This window comes from Pimephales promelas, chromosome 20, assembly GCF_988280905.1.
Source record: "Pimephales promelas chromosome 20, fPimPro1.hap1.1, whole genome shotgun sequence".
Lineage (NCBI taxonomy): Eukaryota > Metazoa > Chordata > Actinopteri > Cypriniformes > Leuciscidae > Pimephales > Pimephales promelas.
Window position 1 is genome coordinate 10154519 of NC_142788.1, and position 23802 is coordinate 10178320.

At 38.7% G+C, this 23802-nt stretch overlaps 1 protein-coding gene and 1 long non-coding RNA gene across 3 annotated transcripts in view; one reads left to right on the forward strand and one right to left on the reverse strand.

Annotated features, from left to right (window-relative positions):
* mybpha (myosin binding protein Ha) overlaps nucleotides 1-23802 on the forward strand; it is a 37363-nt gene that overhangs the window by 1943 nt on the left and 11618 nt on the right. The window contains exons 2-10 of one of the 2 annotated variants that reach the window (XM_039689837.2): nucleotides 2355-2399; nucleotides 2654-2719; nucleotides 4064-4195; nucleotides 4824-4991; nucleotides 11372-11460; nucleotides 11540-11735; nucleotides 11907-12046; nucleotides 16109-16268; nucleotides 19676-19845. In XM_039689837.2, the coding sequence (XP_039545771.2) occupies nucleotides 2355-2399; nucleotides 2654-2719; nucleotides 4064-4195; nucleotides 4824-4991; nucleotides 11372-11460; nucleotides 11540-11735; nucleotides 11907-12046; nucleotides 16109-16268; nucleotides 19676-19845 (1166 nt within the window). The remainder of the gene's footprint in view (nucleotides 1-2354; nucleotides 2400-2653; nucleotides 2720-4063; nucleotides 4196-4823; nucleotides 4992-11371; nucleotides 11461-11539; nucleotides 11736-11906; nucleotides 12047-16108; nucleotides 16269-19675; nucleotides 19846-23802) is intronic. The other variant, XM_039689838.2, reaches the window with a different exon arrangement.
* Nucleotides 21547-23786, reverse strand: LOC120476319 (uncharacterized). Its single transcript, XR_016148041.1, has 6 exons — nucleotides 23522-23786; nucleotides 22992-23046; nucleotides 22408-22531; nucleotides 22068-22107; nucleotides 21880-21940; nucleotides 21547-21780 (listed from the first exon to the last, which is right to left on the reverse strand). It is a non-coding gene; the product is annotated as an uncharacterized LOC120476319 (long non-coding RNA).

The window sequence follows — 23802 nt, forward strand, 5'->3', positions numbered from 1 at the left end:
CGCACAACCATCTCTAGGGTTTACAGAGAATGGTCCGAAAAAGAAAAAACATCCAGTGAGCGGCAGTTCTGTGGGCGGAAATGCCTTGTTGATGCCAGAGGTCAGAGGAGAATGGCCAGACTGGTTCGAGCTGATAGAAGGGCAACAGTGACTCAAATAACCACCCGTTACAACCAAGGTGGGCAGAAGAGCATCTCTGAACGCACAGTACGTTGAACTTTGAGGCAGATGGGCTACAGCAGCAGAAGACCACACCGGGTGCCACTCCTTTCAGCTAAGAACAGGAAACTGAGGCTACAGTTTGCACAAGCTCATCGAAATTGGACAATAGAAGATTGGAAAAACGTTGCCTGGTCTGATGAGTCTCAATTTCTGCTGCGACATTCGGATGGTAGGGTCAGAATTTGGCGTCTACAACATGAAAGCATGGATCCATCCTGCCTTGTATCAACGGTTCAGGCTGGTGGTGGTGGTGTCATGGTGTGGGGAATATTTTCTTGGCACTCTTTGGGCCCCTTGGTACCAATTGATCATCGTTGCAACGCCACAGCCTACCTGAGTATTGTTGCTGACCATGTCCATCCCTTTATGACCACAATGTACCCAACTTCTGATGGCTACTTTCAGCAGGATAATGCGCCATGTCATAAAGCTGGAATCATCTCAGACTGGTTTCTTGAACATGACAATGAGTTCGCTGTACTCAAATGGCCTCCACAGTCACCAGATCTCAATCCAATAGAGCATCTTTGGGATGTGGTGGAACGGGAGATTCGCATCATGGATGTGCAGCCGACAAATCTGCGGCAACTGTGTGATGCCATCATGTCAATATGGACCAAACTCCCTGAGGAATGCTTCCAGCACCTTGTTGAATCTATGCACAAAGAATTGAGGCAGTTCTGAAGACAAAAGGGGGTCCAACCCGTTACTAGCATGGGGTACCTAATAAAGTGGCCGGTGAGTGTATATATATATATATATATATTTATTTTTTATTTATTTTTTTACAGTGTACAGTGGCGGCTAATACCAAGTTACTAAAGTTACTGTAGTAAAACTCTGATGTTTTGGCAATATGTCAACTTGTTCAACTGTTTACTTGAGTAATTACTAGTTATTTCCTATGATCTTCACTTTATAATACGAATCCAAATACTTAGTAATTCCCGCAGAAGTATCTAGTAACACTTTCATCTGTGAGCTATTACTTACTAATTCGTTAATAAGAATTTATTTTAGTTAATAGTAGTTACTAGATTGTTAATAAACTTTTTCAGTAGTTCTCTGGGAAATATTTAAAAAAATAGTAGTTATTGATTACTTAATAGTGAACTACCACTTTCGTCTTTGCGCTATTACTTACTAGTTTGTTAATCAGAGTTTCTTGTTAGTTAATAATAGTTACTAGATTGTTAAAATTGTGTTACTCATTAGTTCTTGTGTAGTTATTCATTAACGAAGGAACCGTATTCTAAAGTGTTACCAAAATGTCATAACTGAGCGAATGACACGTAATTACAGTTGTCATGATTATGAAGGTGTCATGTTAGTCTTATTACCACCCTTTCAAGTAAAGGGTTACCCATTATTATTATTATTAAGTACATGACGTCCCTGATACAGTATGTGTCTAAGCCTAGACGTCTCTTATAAACATGTACTGTAGCACCTGTCGATCATTGGACTTTGTCTTACAGAAGCTTTCTAATTTATGACTACCTATCCACTAACGTGTACCTAATATGTTCTAACATTTATTTAACATGTAACACTAGACTCAACCCCCTGCTGCTCAGGGTTAGACTCCTGCCCCTTAAGATGGACATAGCGTATAGGTTAAAGCTATACCAAAAACACTCCTGATTATTACTGCCGTGTCAAATTTACTTCGCTTTTGCATTAGAAATAGCATTGTATAAGCATCTCAATGTTCAAATCATGTTTAATTTTAAGATTTCAAATTTTAATAGGCGTTAACCCGCATCTTAGGGTCAAAACATGTTCTCCTCACCTTTTGTTACGTCTCCAGTAAACTGGTGTGCTGAGTGCAAAAACTACTAATCGCCAACCGTGTGTGTGTGGTCAAATCAAGATTGGCTTGTGGTAGAAGAGATATGGTATGACTTTTAACCTGCATTTTCTTAAACATCAGTTGCTGTGACTGCTTCATATATAAGTCTATTTGTCTGCTGCAGTTTCTGTTTCAGAAGAAGGTGCTATTCCTGCAACTGTTGCTCCATGACGCTAAACTACCATTACTAAAAAAAAAAATAGGACTGTTTATTCAAAACGGTGTCTAGTTATCTCTCCTGAGTAGCACTGCTAATGGAAGTCTAATGGTTTGCTATTAGGCCCTGCTGATGAAGCTGCTCCTTCCACTAATGCTCCAGCTGAGGGTAAATGATTGCGCTTTTCTTATCATTTTTAATTGTTCGATTTCAGTTTGGTTTGGTAGATTGTCAGATCCTGGCACTGTAATTTGACTTGCATTTAGAAAATGATAATTCATAAGGCTACAGTTTATTCTCAGTCGCATTCAGTCTCAAATGTTTTGTGTTATGGTTTTATCGACAGTTAGGCAGTACAATCCATGGCTCATTTGAATAAATATAACTCTGAATCTGAATAATCTTGTATATTTGATCATCAGCGGCTCCTGCTGAAGCTGCACCTGTAGAAGAGTCACCTAAACCCCCAACACCACCTCCTCCAGCAGGTAATCCATGCATCCATCCATCCATCAATCAATACAACAAATCTATCCATTCACCCAATCCATCCATCAAAACACCTAATTCATCCATTCACCCAATCCATCCATTTATCTATCCATATATCTATCCATCTATCCATTGGACTCCATCCATCCATCCATCCATCCAATGGACCCCATCCATCCATAAATCCAATGGACCCCATCCATCCATCTTTCCATGATTCCTTTCGACCCCATCAACCCTTCCATCCATCCATCCATCCATCCATCAATCCATCTATCTATCCATAACTCCAATGGACCCCATCCATACTTCCATCCACCCACCCAATCCTTCCATCCATCTATCCAATGGACCTCATCCATCCATCCATCCTGGACCCCATTCATACATTCATCCATAAATCCAATGGACCCCATCCATCAATCCATCCATCCATCTTTCCATGATTCCTTTTGACCCATCAATCCTTTCACCCACCCATCTATCCATCCATAAATCCAATGGACCCCGGACCCCATCCATACTTCCATCCACCCACCCAATCCTTCCATCCATCTATCCAATGGACCTCATCCATCCATCCATCCATCCATCCAATGGACCCCATCCATACATCCATCTATAAATCCAATGGACCCCATCCATCCATCCATCCATCCATCTTTCCATGATTCCTTTCGACCCCATCAATCCTTCCAACTATCCATCTATCCATCCATAAATCCAATGGACCCCATCTATTCATCTATCCATAAATCCAATGGACCCCATCCATCTTTCCATCCACCCACCCAATCCATCCATCCATAAATCCAATGGACCCCATCCATCCATCCATCCATGTTTCCATGATTCCTTTCGACCCCATCAATCCTTCCATCCATCTATCTATCTATCCATAAATACAATGGACCCCATCCATCTTTCCATCCACCCACTCAATCCATCCACCCATCTATCCAATAGACCCCATCCATCCACTCAATCCATCCATCTTTTTATCCAATTGACCCCATCCATCCACCCACCAAATCAATCTATCAATTCATCCACATATACAATCAATCCCATACATCCAGCTAATCAATCCAATCCATCTGCCCATTTATCCATCCAAACCATCCTCCCAATTCATAAATCCACTCAATAAATCCATCCAATGCATAAAATCCACCTAATCCATCCATCCATTCATCCATGAAATCAATCCAATCCTTCCATCAATTTAATCAGTTAATCTACCAAATTCAACCATCCACCCATTTATCCATCAAATCCATCCATCCATCCTGTTTTTCTACTTTGAATTGATTGTTTTTCTGTCTCTTATGAATGTGCAGTGCCCTCCAGTGCCCCCCAGAACCTCAGCGTGGATGATGTCAATGATACCTCAGTCACTCTTAAGTGGAGATCCCCGGAGAATATTGGCTCTGGACTGGATGGATACGTTGTAGAATACTGCAAGGAAGGATGTGTGTATATCCTCTCAGTATTGCTGATAAGCTCTTTAGATTGGGGATAGTGTTTCAATCATCATGCCTTCATCTTGAAATTGAACCATGTAGAACTATCAGATGTCACAAGAAAAGTGAGTTCTATGACAGTCTGCTATAGCACCTGTCTTTAAAATGTCACCACAGACTGATTTATGGCTCGCCCCTGTGAGTCTCCCTATTAGGAAGGGATGCTTTCAACCAACTGTCACCGTATCTGCACATCCCACATTTAGATTTGTGGATCTATACTGACATCACTACTAGTGTTTTTGGAAACTCATATTTGCTCTTTAACTGGGTAGTTGACGAATAACTTCAATATTTTAGCGTTTTCAATTTTTGTTTATGTACTGTATGTAAAATTAAACTTTTGAGAATGTAATGTTTGCTATTTAATCACCTTCTTGTCCTCACAAGTTGATTTTACATGGTCATGTGGTGCAACCTATTCTTAAATTAATTTTAAATTAAGTTTTTCATGTCAAACTGCTATTAAATGTTCCCCAATTGTATATTAAGCTAAAGTATTTAATACATTATTTAACCTTTTTTTTGTGAAATTTTATGAAGTTATACATCATCTATCCATTTTTACACTCTACAGCTTCTGAATGGGTGGCTGCCAATACCGAACTCACCACATCCAATCGGTTTGTCATCAGCGGCCTGACAACCGGAGACCTACTTAACATCCGTGTCGTGGCCATAAATGCCGGAGGCCGCAGCGAGCCCGTCATCCTGCCACAGCCCATCCCTGTCCGTGAGATTATGGGTGAGCGTCTATGCATCGCTGAAAAGACCCACATGTGTAGGGGACATATGAAAGTGACGAATCATCTCTGGTTACTTCACAGAGTCTGATTACTTCAAACACTAATTACTTCATAGTGCTATACTTTTTCAGTGTATTCTCTGAGCCCTGGCTCATGTGGCTTACTGGAGAAGCTCAGATGACAGTATGTGTTCCCCTACAGTGAGATGAGCTGGCGTAAGTGCACTGCCTCAGCTTTTAGCTACCTCTCTTGCCCTCAATGGATTCAACAGCTGTGGGTATATAAATCCCATTGGCTTGCGCCGACAAGAGCTTTCATTAGCATTTAAATTACAAACATAAAGACCTAGGGCTGTCATTGCAATCTGAGCTAAACACATACTGTATATTATCATCCTAATTTGAGTGTAGTACTTGCATAATGGTGTATATTTATAAGAATTTTTATCTAGCTAAAGGATTGTATGAACTGCTTTCATTGCTGGTGCGGTGTTTATATTCAGGGCTTGGTTCTTTGTCCTTGCACTTGACCACTTTCATTGGTGGAGCTTGACCTTGAATTATTGGGCCTGATTTACTAACTGTCTGTACAGTTCAAACCCTCTTTTGGGGTTAACTAGGGTAACCACTGACAGGATTTAATAATGACTCACTGTTAGTGTTGCCAAGTCTGGGGTGTTCCAGTGGAATTGTATGGAAGCTTGTTTCCGCCTCTCAATAAAAAAAAATAATAATATATAAATAATTGCAACGTTTTATCTCAAAATTGCGAGATATGAAGTCAGAATTGTGAGAAATAAAGTCGCAATTGTGAGATATAAAGTCAGAATTGCGTAATATAAAGTCGCAATTGCATGTTATAAAGTCAGAATTGCGAGATATAAAGTCAGAATTGCGTGATATAAAGTCGCAATTCTGAGAAAAAAAGGCAGAATTGCGACTTTTTATCTCACAATTCTGACTTTTTTTCTCACAATTGTCAGTTTACATCTCGCAATTCTGACATCTTTTCTCAGAATTGTGAGATATAAACTCGCAACGAGTTATCAGGCCAATTCTAAGGGGGAAAAAAGTTAGTCTAGTTTATATCTCACAATTCTGACGTTATATCATGCATTTCTGACTTTATAACATGCAATTCTGACTTTATATCTAGCAATTCTTACTTTTATATCTCGCAATTCTGACTTTATAACATGCAATTGCGACTTTATATAACGCAATTCTGACTTTATATCTTGCAATTCTGACTTTATAACACGCAATTGTGACTTTATATCACGCAATTCTGACTTTACGTCTCGAAATTCTGACTTTATATCTCGCAATTCGGACTTTATATTTCGCAATTCGGACTTTATATTTCCCAATTCTTACTTTATATTTCCCAATTCTTACTTTATATTTCACAATTCTTACTTTATATCTCGCAATTTAAACTTTATATCTCGCAATTCAAACTTTATATCACGCAATTGCGACTTTATATAAATCAATTCTGACTTTATAACACGCAATTGCAACTTTGTATAACACAATTCTGACTTTATATTTTGCAATTCTTACGTTATGTCTCGCAATTCTAACTTTATATCACGCAATTGCGACTTTATATAATGCAATTCTGACTTTATATCTAACAATTCTGACTATATTTCGCGATTTTTACTTTATATCTCGCAATTCTAACTTTATATCACACAATTGCGACTTTATATAACGCAATTCTGACTATATCTCGCAATTCTTACTTTATATCTCGCAATTCTGACTTTATAACACGCAATTCTGACTTTATATCTCGCAATTCTGACTATCTCGCAATTCTTACTTTATATCTCGCAATTTTGACTTTATATCAATGCAATTCTTACTTTATATCTCGCAATTCTGACATTATATCTCGCAATTCTTACTTTATATCTCGCAATTCTGACTTTATAACACGCAATTCTGACTTTATATCTCGCAATTCTGACTATCTCGCAATTCTTACTTTATATCTCGCAATTTTGACTTTATATCAATGCAATTCGTACTTTATATCTCGCAATTCTGACTTTATATCTCGCAATTCTTACTTTATATCTCGCAATTCTTACTTTATATCTCGCAGTTCTGACTTTATAACATGCAATTGCGACTTTATATAACGCAATTCTGACTGTCTCGCAATTCTGACTTTATAACACGCAATTGTGACTTTACATCACGCAATTCTGATTTTATATCTCGCAATTCTTACTTTATATCTCGCAATTCTTACTTTATATCTCGCAATTCTTACTTTATATCTCACAATTCTTACTTTATAACACGCAATTGTGACTTTATATCACACAATTCTGACTTTATATCACACAATTCTGACTTTATAACACGCAATTGCAACTTTATATCGTGCAATTCTGACTGCATATCTCACAATTCTGACTTTATAACATGCAATTCTGACTTTATAACACGCAATTCTGACTTTATATCACGCAATTCTGACTTTATAACATGTAATTGCGACTTTAAATCACGCAATTCTGACTTTATATCAATGCAATTCTGACTTTATAACACGGAATTCAGACTTTATATCAAGCAATTCTGACTTTATAACATGCAATTGCGACTTTATATCACACAATTCTGATTTCATATCTCACAATTCTGAGAAATAAAGTCAGAATTGTGAGATAAAAAGTCGCAATTACCTTTTTTATTTTTCATGGAAACAAGCTTCCATAGAATTGGGCTACTTTTAAGTGTTGAATTTTTTTTCCTGCTGGTTGATATCCAACCCCCTAGAACGTACAATTTTAGACAACCCCCTTTCAAATTCCATAGTGAACACTGCATTTGGATATTTTGGGGCTAAGTTTTGATTGGCCATTGGGCTAGTTTGGTTGCGCAGACCGGCCAACCCTGTACACAGTAAGAAAAAACTTTAATATTGAACAGATTTTTTATTTTATTTGTTACTTATGAAATGTGTAATTGCAGACATTTAGATATCAATTATTTCGATACAGACATCAGAAATGGCCAGGATCGCTGATAAGAGAGGACAACTCAGACAAATTTTCAGGGTATGAGGTTGAGGGGGGCAGTAAGAGTTTTACAATCTGGCTTGGAGGTTGACATGGCCAGCTAGCGGTTGTTGTGTTTTGGCTTAATTCTGTGTGTTTTGAACTGTTATTTGTTTTCTTAAGTACATCGCCATAATGCTAGGACCATTTTAACCAAGCAATCAAATACCAACATAAGATTCTGAAATCAACTCATGTTGTTAATGGGTCAAACAATCCTGACCAAAAAGAGATATGGAGGCATGTTGGCTTGGAGAACCATACGGGAACAATCGGTTCTTTCATTTGGGTTTAGCAGGTAAATGTTGTGGTGTGTGACAGCCATTCAAGACACCACACAGGATTACATATCCAAACATGGACTGCAAAAATGGATCAAAGAAGCATGATTAGGTTTACAAGCACAGGCATTTGAGAAATTAGGTCAGGTATGGGAAAGTAAGCCAGAGGTGAGCTGAATGTGAACCTTCAAAGCCAACTGTGCTGTCCCACAATGCCACCCAAAACAAGCATTTTGTCAGCATGAAAGCTCAGCAATGTGTGTCGCTCCACAGGCGTCAATTGCTTCCTGTAATAATGATTGTACTTTGGAGTCCTGGGAAGTAAGGATTAGAGGTCTGGTAGGATAGATTTGGGAGGCTGTACGCTAATGGTAACAGATGTGCTCGGAGAGGACAGCTAATAGAGATTTAGATCAGAGAGGTCAAAGTTCCTGGGTGCCACATTGTTGTCTAGAGCAGTGGTTCCCAAACTGGAGTATGTGAGGTGGCAGAGGGGATATCTGAAGGTTTTGCTGTTTGCTATTGTACCCTATCTTAAAATAACATTCAAACAAGCATGTATTGAACGGGCAAAAGTTTTTTTTGAATACATGCCGTCCAAATGGTGGCCTTGCTCTGTTCTGTGATGTCATGAATTATCAAAATGACACAAAAAAAGATTCATTCATTTTGATAAACGAGTTCGAACAGGAGAGTCATGAACGCGTATCACAGAACAGAGGAAGGCCACCATTTGAGCTTATAAAACTTAAACTTTGTCATTTATTTTTAAATGAGCGATCGTTTCTCTTGATAAGACCCTTATTCATCGTCTGGAGTCGTTTAAAGGCCTTTGAACAGTTTGCAGTTTGCTCTGAAACTGTCTTTTGGATCTTGAACCATTTGGTTACCAGTAAAGTGCATTATATGGAGAAAAATCCTGGAATGTTTTCATCAAAAACCTTAATTTCTTTTCGACTGAAGAAAGAAAGACATGGATATCTTGAATGACATGGGGGTGAGTAAATTATCAGCAAAAGTTTTTTTTTAAAAGTGTTTAAAACTCAGTTTAAAACTTTTTAAAAAAGTTTAAAACTTTTTAAAAAAGTGTTTAAAAAGTTAAAAGTTTTAACTCCTTTAAAAAATGATTTAAGGGATGAAATATTGTCCCTTAATGGAAATGTGACTGCAGTCTAAGGGGAAGAGAGGGGTACGCACTACGCAGATGGATGTTGGGTTTGGGAACCACTTGTATAGATGGAGAAAGTCAAAAGTTTCACCAATAGATATCCTTGTTTCAATTATAAATTTAGTTGACATTTTCTTGTTTTGTTTCTCTTGAACATCATCGTTATATTAACAAAATTTGGTGTAGAGGCAGAGCAACTAGTAATGAGCGTGAGACTGGCCTGTAATATATAGGCTGTTGATCTGCAGACGGTCAGGAATTCCTCATAGATCTATTTCTGGATGCATTCCAGTGACCTAAGACACGGTGCCATGTGCTCTCTCCAATATACAGAATAAACCTGTCAAAATAAACTTAATCATTAACCCATTTAAATAATTGTGAAAGCATTAAATATGTTTTACAACATATTGTATATACACTCACCTAAAGGATTGTTAGGAACACCTTTTCAATTTATCATTAATGCAATTATCTAATCAGCCAATCACATGGCAGTTGCTTCAATGCATTTAGGGGTGTGGTCCTGGTCAAAACAATTCTTCTGAACTCCAAACTGAATGTCAGAATGGGAAAGAAAGGTGATTTAAATAATTTTGAGCATGGCATTGTTGTTGTTGCCAGACGGGCAGGTCTTAGTATTTTACAATCTGCTCAGTTACTGGGATTTTCACACACAACCATTTCTAGGGTTTACAAAGAATGGTGTGAAAAGGAAAAAACATCCAATATGCGGCAGTCCTGTGGGCGAAAATGCCTTGATGATGCTAGAGGTCAGAGGAGAATGGACCGACTGATTCGAGCTGATAGAAGAGCAACTTTGACTGAAATAACCACTCGTTACAACCGAGGTATGCAGCAAAGCATTTGTGAAGTCACAACACGTACAACCTTGACAATAGCAGAAGACCCCATCGGGTCCCACTCATCTCCACTAAAAATAGGAAAAGAGGCTACAATTTGCAAGAGCTCACTAAAATTGGACCGTTAAAGACTGGAAAAATGTTGCCTGGTCTGATGAGTCTCGATTTCTGTTGAGACATTCAGATAGTAGAGTCAGAATTTGGCGTAACCAGAATGAGAACATGGATCCATCATGCCTTGTTACCACTGTGCAGGCTGGTGGTGGTGGTGTAAAGGTGTGGGGATGTTTTCTTGGCACACTTTAGGCCCCTTAGTGCCAGTTGGACATCGTTTAAATGCCACGGCCTACCTGAGCATTGTTTCTGACCATGTCCATCCCTTTATGGCCACCATGTACCCATCCTCTGATGGCTACTTCCAGCAGGATTATGCAACATGTCACAAAGCTCCAATCATTTCAAATTGGTTTCTTGAACATGACAATGAGTTCACTGTACTAAAATGGCCCACAGTCACCAGATCTCAACCCAATAGAGCATCTTTGGGATGTGGTGGAACGGGAGCTTCGTGCCCTGGATGTGCATCCCACAAATCTCCAGCCAAGAAGATACTATCCTATCAATATGGGCCAACATTTCTAAAGAATGCTTTCAGAATCTTGTTGAATCAAAGCCACGTAGAATTAAGGCAGTTCTGAAGGCGAAAGGGGGTCAAACACAGTATTAGTATGGCGATTCTAATAATCCTTTAGGTGAGTGTATCTATTGCCATTTTCAAATTTAGGAAAGTCAGTTTGCGCGATTTAACACTTTATGCATTTCAAAATAAGACCAATTTAATTGAATTGATTTTGTTTTGATTATTTTATTCAAAATACAAGCCAACAAAAACAGCTCATAAGGCCGTTTTAATCTAAATATGATCTCAAACGTAAAGTAAATAATAAATACATCTAAACTTGCTCTTGTGTTTTGTTTTGTTTCTCAGATCGACCCAAGATCCGCATGCCCCGTGCCCTGAGGTCAAGATACGTCAAGCATGTTGGCGAACAGATCAATCTTGTTATCCCCTTCTGTGTAAGTTCAGAGTTTTATATGTACATACGTCAAACAACCGTGTATGCTCTAATATGTTCGATAATTCTCTGTTTTGTAGGGCAAACCCAAACCTGTGATAACTTGGACCAAGGATGGCCAGCCTTTGGATACGAAGAAGATAAATATCCGCAACAGCGACAAGGATAGCATCCTGTTTATCCGCAAGGCTGAGCGAGACGACTCTGGCAGCTATGAGATGACCGTGAAGATCGACAGCTTCGAGGACAAGGCTACCCTCATAATTCAGATTGTCGGTGAGACATGCTATGATCTAGAGCTCTTCTTAGACCTTGGCTATTTCTGTCCACCTTGCATTTTCATTCTTAGACCATTCCTTGACACCTCTGTTTACCGAGTAAGACCTCGCAGTGTAAAATGATCCACTAAGGAGGCTAAATCATTTTTAATGGTTGTATGTACTGTAGATCTGCCCGGTCCTCCTACATCTGTCAAGCTAGTCGACTGTTGGGGCTTCAATGCAGCTTTGGAATGGACCCCTCCCAAAGACAACGGCAACACTGAGATCACTGGATACACCATTCAAAAGGCTGACAAGAAAACTGGAGTAGGTAACTCATTATTGGCACATCAATAGAGTAATTAATACAATACAATGTGCCAGCACCATTTCCGCTCTCAGAAAATGGACTATAGTACTTCCATGTCTTCTTTATCTAAGGAACAGTGTTTTTTGGGATAAGAAAATTGCACTTTAATAAACTGTTATCAAACATAACATGAAATTAAATGAAATGGAGCTAGTTTTAAACACATTAGATGTCTGCAGTCCTGCACATCTGGGCTATCCCACACCAGAGGTCATTTAGAAGCGCTTCCTCCTTAAAAACACATTCATCGTAGAGTGTCATGAAACAGTTACATGTCGTGTAGCTTAACCAACAGCATAAACGCTCTTGATGAATGATGTGTTATTAAAGTGGCTATGTTCACAAACTACTATAATTAGAACAGAAAAGCAAGCATATAGCCAACTGTAAGCATGATTTGACATGGCAGTTCCAATAATAAATAACCATTGCTTTACCTAAGTCAGCGAAAAGTTTCCTTCGAATTCTGAATGGATTACACTGCCAAGAAAGCATGCAAAGAGCGGTACTTTTATAATCACTACACTATCACTATATCACTATCACCATCTTTATATGTCACTCACTATAGACCATTTTGCAAGATGTAAACAACACTGGTCCAGAAACACTTTGTTTTCTTTGTTTCACATGTAGATGTTTGTTTAACTTTTTGATTCAGTTTTAAATGTTCTTTTGGTTGTATTTTATCCCAGCTTTTAGGTAGTGTTAAAAAACTGAAACAGGAAGTGCTTCTGGACCAGTGTTGTTTACATCTTGCAAAATGGTCTATAATGTAGACAAGCTGTCACACATCTCAATTCATTGAGATCTCACAAAGCTCCACTTATCAATTAAAGGATTAGTTCACTTTTGAAAAAACTTTTGCTGATAATTTACTCACCCCCATGTCATCCAAGATGTCCATGTCATTCTTTCTACAGTCGAAAAGAAATTAAGGTTTTTGATGAAAACATTCCAGGATTTTTCTCCTTATAATGGACTTCCATGGGAACCAGGTCCAACCGAGGTCCAAACGACAGTTATAACAGTTACAGATGCAGCTTCAAATGTCTTTAAACGACACCAGACGATGAATAAGGGTCTTATCATGCGAAACGATCGGTTATTTCAAAGCTTATTCCAAAAATGTAACTTTTCTAAGGACAAATGCTAGCCTTTCTCCATTCTGTGAGGCGCGTTTGCAACGTCACGTAATACGTAATTGCGTTCAAAAGGTCACGGGCGACGTAGCCAGAAGTACAGAGTCAGAGTGTTTACAAGTTGAACTCATAGGTTAAATGTGAAAACTAACTCAAACGCCGTTTACAAAAAAGGAATTAAAAGGTAAAACAACGATGTCGGACGATTTTGATTCTGTACTTCCGGCTACGTCGCCCGTGACCTTTTGAACGTAATTACGTATTACGTGACGTTGCAAACGCGCCTCACAATATATTACAAGGCTAGCATTTGTCCTTAGAAAAGTTACATTTTTGGAATAAGCTTTGAAATAACCGATCGTTTCGCATGATAAGACCCATGATGTTTAAAGACATTTGAAGCTGCATCTGAAACTGTTATTAACTGTCGTTTGGACCTCGGTTGGACCTGGTTCCCATTGAAGTCCATTATAAGGAGAAAAATCCTGGAATGTTTTCATCAAAAACCTTAATTTCTTTTCGACTGAGGAAAGAAAGACATGGACATCTTGGATGACATGGGGGTGAGTAATTTATCAGCAAAAGTTTTTTCAAAAGTGAACTACTCCTTTAAGCTGGCTACACAACGAATCTTTGATTTAGCCTATAATGTAGACACTTTGTTTGTTGAGTTAACTTATAAAGAGAGGGTTTGTGAGAATGCGGAACTCCGGACTGGACACAAAATCAGGCGTTTTGACTGTTAAGTGGATGATTAGCCATTCCTTCAAGAAATCAACAGATTTGTTTGTGATTGGCTACAACGCTGCAAAACACTCTAAACAGAAACCTTTGACGCAATCAAGAGTGCAATTATCTAATCTGTTTTTCCAATGTACTATTATTACTGATCATCAACCAGCTGTCAGTGGCAGTTTTTCCCTCTAAAAGCAATCAGTAGAAGCATTAGTCAGTAGTTTGAGTGATAAAATAGTCTTGAGTCCGTGGCGCAGCCTTAAGGCCTGTTTATACTGGGACGGATTTCGCACGCAATATTCGCCGACGTTTAACGCATTGTGACTAAACAAAGGGTGCCAATGTGAGTGCGCACACTGATGCGTAAAAGCATCATTAAAAAAAATGTCTCGTTCGTTTTTTTTTTGGGTTTTTTTTTTGGTTTGATGCGCCGCATCAAAAACTATCCGACCAATGAGAAACGGTCTATCCGAGCACACATACACAACGGCGAAGAAGATATACGCCACCGTCTACACTGCCGGAAGACGAGAAAGATGCAAGGCAGGATGTCTATGGGCAAGATGAATGTTGAGCTGCTGGTATCGTTACTCTCAGAAAAAAAAGTACAAATATGCACCCTTTAGGTACAAAAGTGTACCTTTTGAAAAGGTACCGCCCCAGTGACAGCTTTTGTACCTTTTTTTTCTGAGAGTGTTGGTCTCTTTGGCATGAAGAGCTATAAAGCATAAAGAGCGGGCTATTTCTTTTTTTACATTAAGCGCCATCTAATGTCAGGAAATGTTCATGTTCTCGCTCATCGTCAGCGAAAATCGCTTGGGTGTGAACACAAAAACGCGTTGAAAAACGCTGCCGAATAACGCGCATTGATATTCGATATGCACACACTTCACCTATGGCCCCACATTTAGTTTGAATCCCTAAAATAAAATATAAAATAAAATTGTATATATTTTAATTATTTATTTACAACGCATTCTCACCCCAAGGCGTCACCTTTGACCATGCTTCAATATTTGGCGTTTTAGGCGCCCTTTAGCGTCACTTACATGACGCGATACTAATGCGTCATCTAACTGACGCTAAAGGAAAGCGTCTGTTAGAGGACGCGGTTAGGTTTAGGTGTGGGGTGGGGGTAGGGTACACGCGATCCTAGGGCGTCATCAAACTGACGCTAAAGGGCGCCTAAAGCGTCAGATATTGAAGCGTGTCCAAATGCTTCCCAAGGCGTCAGTTAAGTGACACCTTGGGGGTGAGAATGGGCTGTTATTTATTATTTCTAAATTTGATGTAGTTATTCCACTAACTAATATATTTCCCTAAGCTAAAGATGCAGGCACATTTACCATTGTTTAAAAGTCATTTCATTAGGAATCTACTTCATCAAGAATTTAGCGTGAGGGCAAAAGACTTCCCCATGCCGATTTTGTGACAGGTAAATTTAACACCCTAATATTTAACTGTATTACATATTATATCTAATACAAATCAGAAAAATCCATAAAAAGCCACCAAAATCAACTCATATACCATAATATTGAGTTTGACCTTCTGAAGGTGACAGTCAATATTTCAAATACTCTGATAGCCTAAACCACATCCACTTCCCACAGTGAAAACTGACAGCAATCAGTCAATCCTCCTCAAACCATGTTTTTTTGTTCGTTTTGTTTGTTTTTAAAGTGGGATGTATGTCATCATGCTTAAGCAAGGCTTAATTTAACCTCCTGTCAAGTCTGTAAATCTAAACGAAGGGTCTTGAGACTCTGTATATGGACTTGACGAGTCTATCTATAAGCTTGTATCTGGGTGTTCGAGGCATGGGTCAGATGACTTCTTGGCGGGGGATCATCCGGTTGGGAATGTGTAAAGTGCTGACAGATAGAGAGAGAGCGCTCCATAATGACATCTCGTAACTCTGACTGTCATGATGCGAATCGTGATAGTAAACAGCTAGATTGATGTGAATACAAGATATCTAGAGAACATACTGCACTAAAAGCACTTTTGCCAAAGCCAAAGATATTTAACACTGTAATTGCAAATCACGTTGTTTACGATTTATTTATCGGATGGGAACCCACAGGGAAATATTTCCCTTGCTTGTGCTCAATTTAGTGATTGTTCTTCTGTTTTTGGCAGGATTGGTTCACGGTTCTCGAGCACTTCCACAGGCTGAACGCCACAATCACTGACCTTGTGATGGGAAATGTATACACCTTCAGAGTTTTTGCCGAAAACAAGGTTGGAAAGAGTGAGACTGCTGCTGTAACAAAAGATGCTGCTCATATTCAGAAAACAGGTGAGGTCACAGTGTTATTGTTTTATGGCACTTCAAGTTAACTTGGTTTCTGAAGAAAAGTAAATGAAAACAATAATTAATGCCTAGTAAACTTACTAATCTATGTCCTTGAGTGGCTTATTACTGGCAGCAGAAGGATAAAATACACACATATTCAAGACCAATATATCAACACTGTCATATCCATTACTATGCCACATGGAGAGTTGCCATGACATAAATAAATACAACAATCACAATAAACAATTCTTCCACTAAGTAATTAACTTCACTATCATAACTGCAGGCTGTTTTTGGTTGTCATGCAACAAAGTATGACTCTGAGGTCAGTAAGATTTATGTTTTAAATGTACAGTATTAATACTTGTATTTTGCAAAGATTAATTAAATTAATCAAAAGTGACAGTAAAGTTGCAAAATATTAATATTTAAAATAAAAGCTGTTCTTTTGAGATTTATATCCATCAAATAACCAAGAAAAACAAATGTGAGGGTAATATTCCACAAAAATATTTAAAAAGAGGGTCATTGATTGCACAAAATCTCACATTCTTTATAATATGGCAAGTTGCAAACAGCAGATAATTGATATTAATAACTTCCTAAATTAACTGTAAAAAAAAGGGTGTTTTTGTTGGCAGCAAACATCGACAGCACATGCAGTACTAAGTGTTCTCATTGTGTGGAGATAAGACTTGGCTCTGCCTTGAGTGCGACAGTTATCATACATGGGGTCTGCATAATGAAATAGATTACGCTGGAGTGCTGCAAAACTTAAAATAATTTAGCAACATGCATCAGTCATCTCTCTGCATAAGTACATCTGTTACATCCGGAAGTAGCGGACACTGAGCTTCTTAACCTCCAGCCTGTTGTAACCTTCTGTCCTGAGCCAAAATCTTTTTGCAAGAACAAGGCTTTTAGGTTAGCACATTCTATGCTGTCTTTGTTGGATATAAATTATATAATTTATTAGGGGTGTAACGGTTCACAAAATTCACCGTTCGGTTGGATACGATACACTTGTGTCACGGTTCGGTACGTTTCATATACAGAAAAAAGAAAGAAATGGCAGAGAAATTTCCTTGATTTTAATTTTTTTAAATTATATTTTTATTAAAACTAACATCATAAAGTATGATGATTTTAACTTGAGTATGATGAGCAATGATGGAACTATACTTGACTTTTCTTAGGAGCATATAAAACAAAACAGCTCCTTGGACAAATTGAAATGTAATAGTGTAGCAGTTATAAACAAAGGTTTATTTTAGTTTGGATTAACATTTGAGGGCAGCAATGTCAAAATACAGCCGCCGTGATGTTACTTGAAAGCATAATAGCCTACTATTCCTGCACCAAACTTACAGATAGGCCTAGTAGTGTTATACAGTTCATTAGAACTGGTTCATTATTAGAGAGCATTGCCTTAAACCAAGGGGGTCCAGTCCTGCACCTGGATGGCCACCTTCCATCAGAGTTTAGCTCCAGCCCTAATTTAATATACCTGTACCAGCCATAGGCGCCAATTTATGTTTCTGCCAGTGGGTGCTCAGTGCCCACACTCCATACAATAGGCAAATTTCTTTACAATTTAAAGGCCTACAGTTATTAGAGTCAATAGTGTAAAGTGGACTTTCAAAATAAAGTGCACTATTAGAAGGGACTACCATTTGTAATGATGTCTGAGACCACAATGGACATTATCAAGTTCACTCATTCAATCCCACAATGCACCTCTACATTGAGTATTCAACCAACGTACAATTAAGAGCTAGCTGTTAAAGAATCCACATGCTCTGAGAATTACTGCAAATTAATTTCAGTGTCCTGCTCTCAGTTTTTGCTCCCTCAATTTCATTCACTCAAGTGGACTATATCAGTGGTGTAATGTAGGGAATAGTGAATGAGGGTAGAGGAATACATACAGCCAAGGTCTTAAGGATTACGGTCTTAAGGATTCTCAAGGTGTTGGCCCTCCAGGAGCAGGATTGGGCACCCATGTCTTAAATTCATAGGTGCTACAGCCATAAACATTCAAACGGACATCTTTTGCTGTTGCAGCTTGGATTTCACCCCTTATATGGAACGTGTCCGATTGGAACCTGATTAGAAACCAACCAACTAATTGATTATAAAGAGCCCCTATCATAGCATTTGAAATGTTCATGTTTTTGTTTTGGGAGTTCCCAAAAACAGTTTAACGTGCATGCAAGGATTAAAAAAAACACTTTATTTGTCTTATAATATGCATTTATTTTTACCCGATTTGCTCAACGACTCCCAAATGATTCGTTCGACGATTCATTTCCCAAACACCTCCTTTGAGTGACGCGAATCTGCGGCGATTGGTCAAATGACCCAGTCAGTTGTTATTGGTAAACTGTAGGCAGAGATTGTCAGCAACGGAACGCCCATAACCAGGATTATTAACACTTGTCAAGTTTTGAAAATTGTATATAGTGTTTGAACAAACGTGTCAGAAAAAGTGCACTTTCCACACGGTCCCTTACTCGCGTCTCCGTCAAGAGCGAGCTTTCCCGGCAAAACTCACATTGCGGCGGCTTTTGAGGGGCAGTGCTTATTATATAGAGCGAAGTCATATTTGGCGTTTAGGAGGTAATTGCCATTTTTTCAGTGAATGTCTGGTGAATATCAAAAACAAAACTAAGTTTACCCTGCTTAGAAGCTGCACGGAATGTACACAACACACACAACACAATATAACTATATTGTGCATGCTGCAGAAAACATAACAGCAAACATTATTAATAATACTTACAGATTGTGATTCGGAGGAGGACGAACCTGATCCATATACACTGGACACTGAGCCCTCCTTCGGGAACAACCGGCTTGCGAATCCACATTTGAATTCGTTTATGTTTTGGAATGATTCGTCATTAAAATGATGAGAACACAATTGTTCTATACTGTTGTGGTATCGTTGCAAATATGAACTCTAACCACTGATTCTTCACATGCTCGTCCCTGGGCAATGAAAACAAGTGGCTGAACTGTCTTTACAATGTAGAACACAGCGTCTTCTCGAAGTAATTGAATTTGTTTAGACTTCAAGTTTACACTCCCGTCTGCGCGCGCAGTTGTTTGGAGCGGCCAATGAGCTAATGTTTTGTATCTATGTCACGACGTAACAGCTAATGACTCGTTTCAAAAACAATTCATTTCCTAGACTCAGAGTCGACTCTCACTTTTGAAAGACAATAACTTTATATACGGTGCACTTTCAGATATAAATCTTTGCAGGATGTTTTCATTCCCTTAGAGCTATATTCCACACTACATGAACAGTCATTTTCAAAAATCCATGATAGGTGCTCTTTAAAACCTGTAGCTTTGCACATCCTAATGTCATGTAACAGCTATACCCTCCTGACAACTGTCAGTCCCGGCTGAGGTTGTTCTCCCCTGTCCTGTAGGTATTGTCTACAAACCACCAGAGTACAAGGAGCACGATTTCAGTGAGGCTCCCAAGTTCACAGCTCTCCTCAACGACAGAGCTGCCACTGTGGGCTACAACACTAAACTACTGTGTGCAGTCCGAGGCAGTCCAAAGGTATGGATGGTCTCTCTTCCTTTTACATTTCATATTGTGGACAATGTACCAACCAGTAGCTATGTTTTGAGCCAGGAATTAGCTGATGAGTCGCTACAAATATACTTCTGTGTATCGCTGTAATTCAAACAACAGTTGTTAATTATCCAAACGATGGCATCAACATATCCAAACGTCCTTGGGATATTCAAGCTCAATAAATAGCTTAAGTATACCCGTAGCTGTAGTCATAAGGCACAAAAAGCACAGTGATGTTGGTCATTCCTGCTGACTACTAAAGCCAGCTGGTAAACAGTCATGGGCACTATGTTAGCTTGTCATTCCCAAGGAGGGGGACATAGAATCAAGTTTCGAGAACAGCTGAGATGGATGCAAAAACTTAAATCCTGATGAGGTAGTCATCTAGGACACTTCGAAATTTGTGTTCACTAAAGCTTGCAGTCACTGCATGAAAAGTGGGATTTTCGTCCCCGTAAACTGTCGGAAATCTCCCTAATTTTCGGCAGTTAACGACAATTTACAGACTGTGAACGTCGCGTTCCACTGTGCCACATATTGACGGAAACGAACCATGACGTATGCATGGAGCGCTCGCGGAGGTGTGAATGGCCCTAATTAGCATATGAATAGCAGCACTGCGCGCGCCTTGCCAGAGAATGGCTTGAATTTCCTCACTCAGTATTGGTTGAAATTCACTACATTTAAACAAGATAATCACTCGTGATTGGTTGGCAGATCTGTTATTATTGGTCAGCTTACATAAAATTATAATAATAATTATTTATTTATATATATTCATATGATATGCTATTATGTTGTATATTCATGTCATTGTTATCCTATGGACTAAACTATTATTACCATCAAGGACATGAATTTATTGAGGAAAGGAACATATGCCAGATACTGTTTATTCAAAGAAATAGCTTTATTAGAACAAACACACAATGTACAAAGCATAGGAGAACATCTTCAAAGCACAGAAAACATGTCCTCCACCCTCTGGAAACATGGGATAACATACATACAGCACTACAGTTATACAAATAAATCAATAATATATTGTATCTTTATTCAAAAATAAATTGCCCTGAATGGCATCAGAATTGGGCACCAGATATATCAAACACAATGTACAGTGGAGGCAGAATTGTGAACAAATAATAAGGATGTAATTTATAGGGATAGTTCAGTTTGAAATTAATTTTTGATATGTTTTAGCTTACCTCAAGGGCATCCAAGATGTAGGTGTCTTTGTTTCCACAATATTTTCAATTTTGATATTTTTAGGTCAAACCGTTCTTGTCTGTCAGTCATATAATGGAGGTCTATGGTCACCACCTCAAAGAGCATGCACAGAGAAGTCCAAATTAAACATGATTTAATGACTCATAAATTAAGTACACATTGATGGCCTAAGACACGAAACAAGCGATTTGTGAGAGAAAACAAACAGTTTATATATATATATATATATATATATATATATATATATACATACACACACTGTTCATTTTCTCACACAAACCGCTCGCTTCGTATCTTAAGCCATCAATGTGTACTTACAGTTACGAGTCATTAAATCATGTTTAATCTGGATTTCTCTGTGCATGCTCTTTTAAGAGATCCCCATAGATTTCCATTATATGACTGACAGACAAGAATGGTTTGACGTAAAAATATAAAAATTGAAAATACTGTGGAAACAAAGACACCTACATCTTGGATGCCCTTGAGGTAAGCTAAAACATATCAAAAATTAATTTTAAAGTGAACTATCCCTTTAAAACTCTTAATTCAAGTCCTGTAGGCTCATCGGGGCGTAGTGAATCCTCCACCTCCAAGTCTTTGCGACGCGTGCTTGAGGTGCTCACACACGTTCACCTTGATGTACATACACCTCAGTGGCTGTGGAACCAAATTTCATGATCCCTTCTGCAAAATTGAAAAAGACCAATGATTTAGATGTATGCAACAATCTGCCCCAAGTCCCCACATTTGTAAGCAAAAATATGTTTCCTTTGCATCCACTACCTGGTTTCCTTCAGGCGATGGCGGATGTCGACCAGTAGTTTCAGGACCTTTTTCTGGAACACTGAAATAAACAAACACATTTGGTGAGGTTTGCAATGCTCTAATTAGAATAGCAAAGTTTGCTAGCTCACAAGAGAGAAGGTGTCTATTAAAAGTGTCTTCTCCACTGCCAATAGATCAATACTTACCAGTCTCAGTCACTGCATCTCCCAGTCTCAGTCACTGCATCTACACCACAAAAAATGTTATACAAGTTATTATCAAATGATGAAACTGAACATATTTATAAGATGATAAATAATAAATCTGCAATATTGTAACAATTAGAGATATATCTATAAAACTTGGTGAACTGCAAAGTACTTTGATGAAAATTGCGGCCTTAATTGTAAAAAAATTCTAAATTACTTGATTTCTTGTTCAAAGCAATGTGTACACTGTGTAACAGGCATCCAGGGTCATATGACCACCACCTGAATAGCAAAATAATCCTAAATGAGCTTAATGTGAACGCAGCCGACAACTCACCGTGCCTGTCATGTGCTGAGATCACTGCGCTGTACTCTTTTATCATGTCTGGACCTGGGCGGGGGACTGGGGGCATCACTACGGGATCGGTCTTCATGGATTTATTAGTTCCATATGGTTATACCTGAAATTAAAATAATTTTGTAATTATAATACGTTTCCTGTTGTGTTAGTATATGTGCACTGGAAGCCTCAGCACACAAACAAATTCCTTATGTGTGCAAGCACACTAGATAATAAAGCTCTTTCTGATTCAGATTCAAAGTAATAGCAGTGATTTGAAGACTGTGTGCCTCACACGTGCCGTGACCCATCATGTCTGGACCTGAAGGTGTGCCTCGAACAATCTCTGTGCAGGACCTGATGGTGAATCGAACACTGGACCTAGTAACATTTAAACTTGGCCAAACATTTATGAATATAACATGCCATGTTCCAGTTCTCTTTGGCGTTTTCACCACTGTCTTACTCTCAAAGTCATCCGTAAACACAGACGTTAATACCAAATTAGTTTAGTTTTACTGTTTATTTGACTGGGGCCTGATCAAAAGAAAAGAGGATGAGATCACAACACGTAACGTTACCTTGTTTAGGTGTTTTTTCTCCTATCAGGGAAGGGCACCTCACTCCTTACAGCACCTGAGAGACAAAACAAATGCGTTAACAAACATCACAAACAGATGGAGTTAAAGATTTCACTCCATCACACAACAGCGTTGCAGTTTTACAAACAAGGATAGCCTACACTAGAGCATACAAGCACATTACGAACTTTGAGTTTGTATGATCCTGGCACATATAATTTCTGACGATATTCAGAGTAAACGCATTGGGAAAAGCCCGTTGAACACCCAATACGAGTTAGTTTGATTACTAGCAAAGAATGGTAGCTACTAGCAGCCAGATAACAACGTGCAAAATACAATTTAGTGTCAAGAATTAAGAGCAGCAAGCTAACGCAAAACAAAAAAACTGTGCCGTTAAGGTTAACGCCCTTGAACATTCGCGGCAGTAATCACAGCAGGTTTGTGAAGTTTAAGACAATAACGCTAAACTACCAAACACTAGCATAAGTAGACATGGACATAGAATTCACTAGATTGGACGAACTTACCTTCAATTTAGAGGAGATGGGTTCACCAGTGATCATGACGGCGATGTAGGCTGAATATCTGTGCCGTTATTTTCTGCTTGAAAAACCAACCATGTGAAAAACACGCTGAATCGCGCCGCTCGCGCCACATGGCTCGCATGTTGCCTCGGCCTATCAGAGTGGCTGGCTTTACAGGTTGGGTTATGATGATATGTTGCCTCAGCCAATCAGAGTGACGTTCACTGGATTTCGACTGTGGTTGAAATCAAAGCTCTTGATAGAGTTGTCCGGCCTCGGCTGTC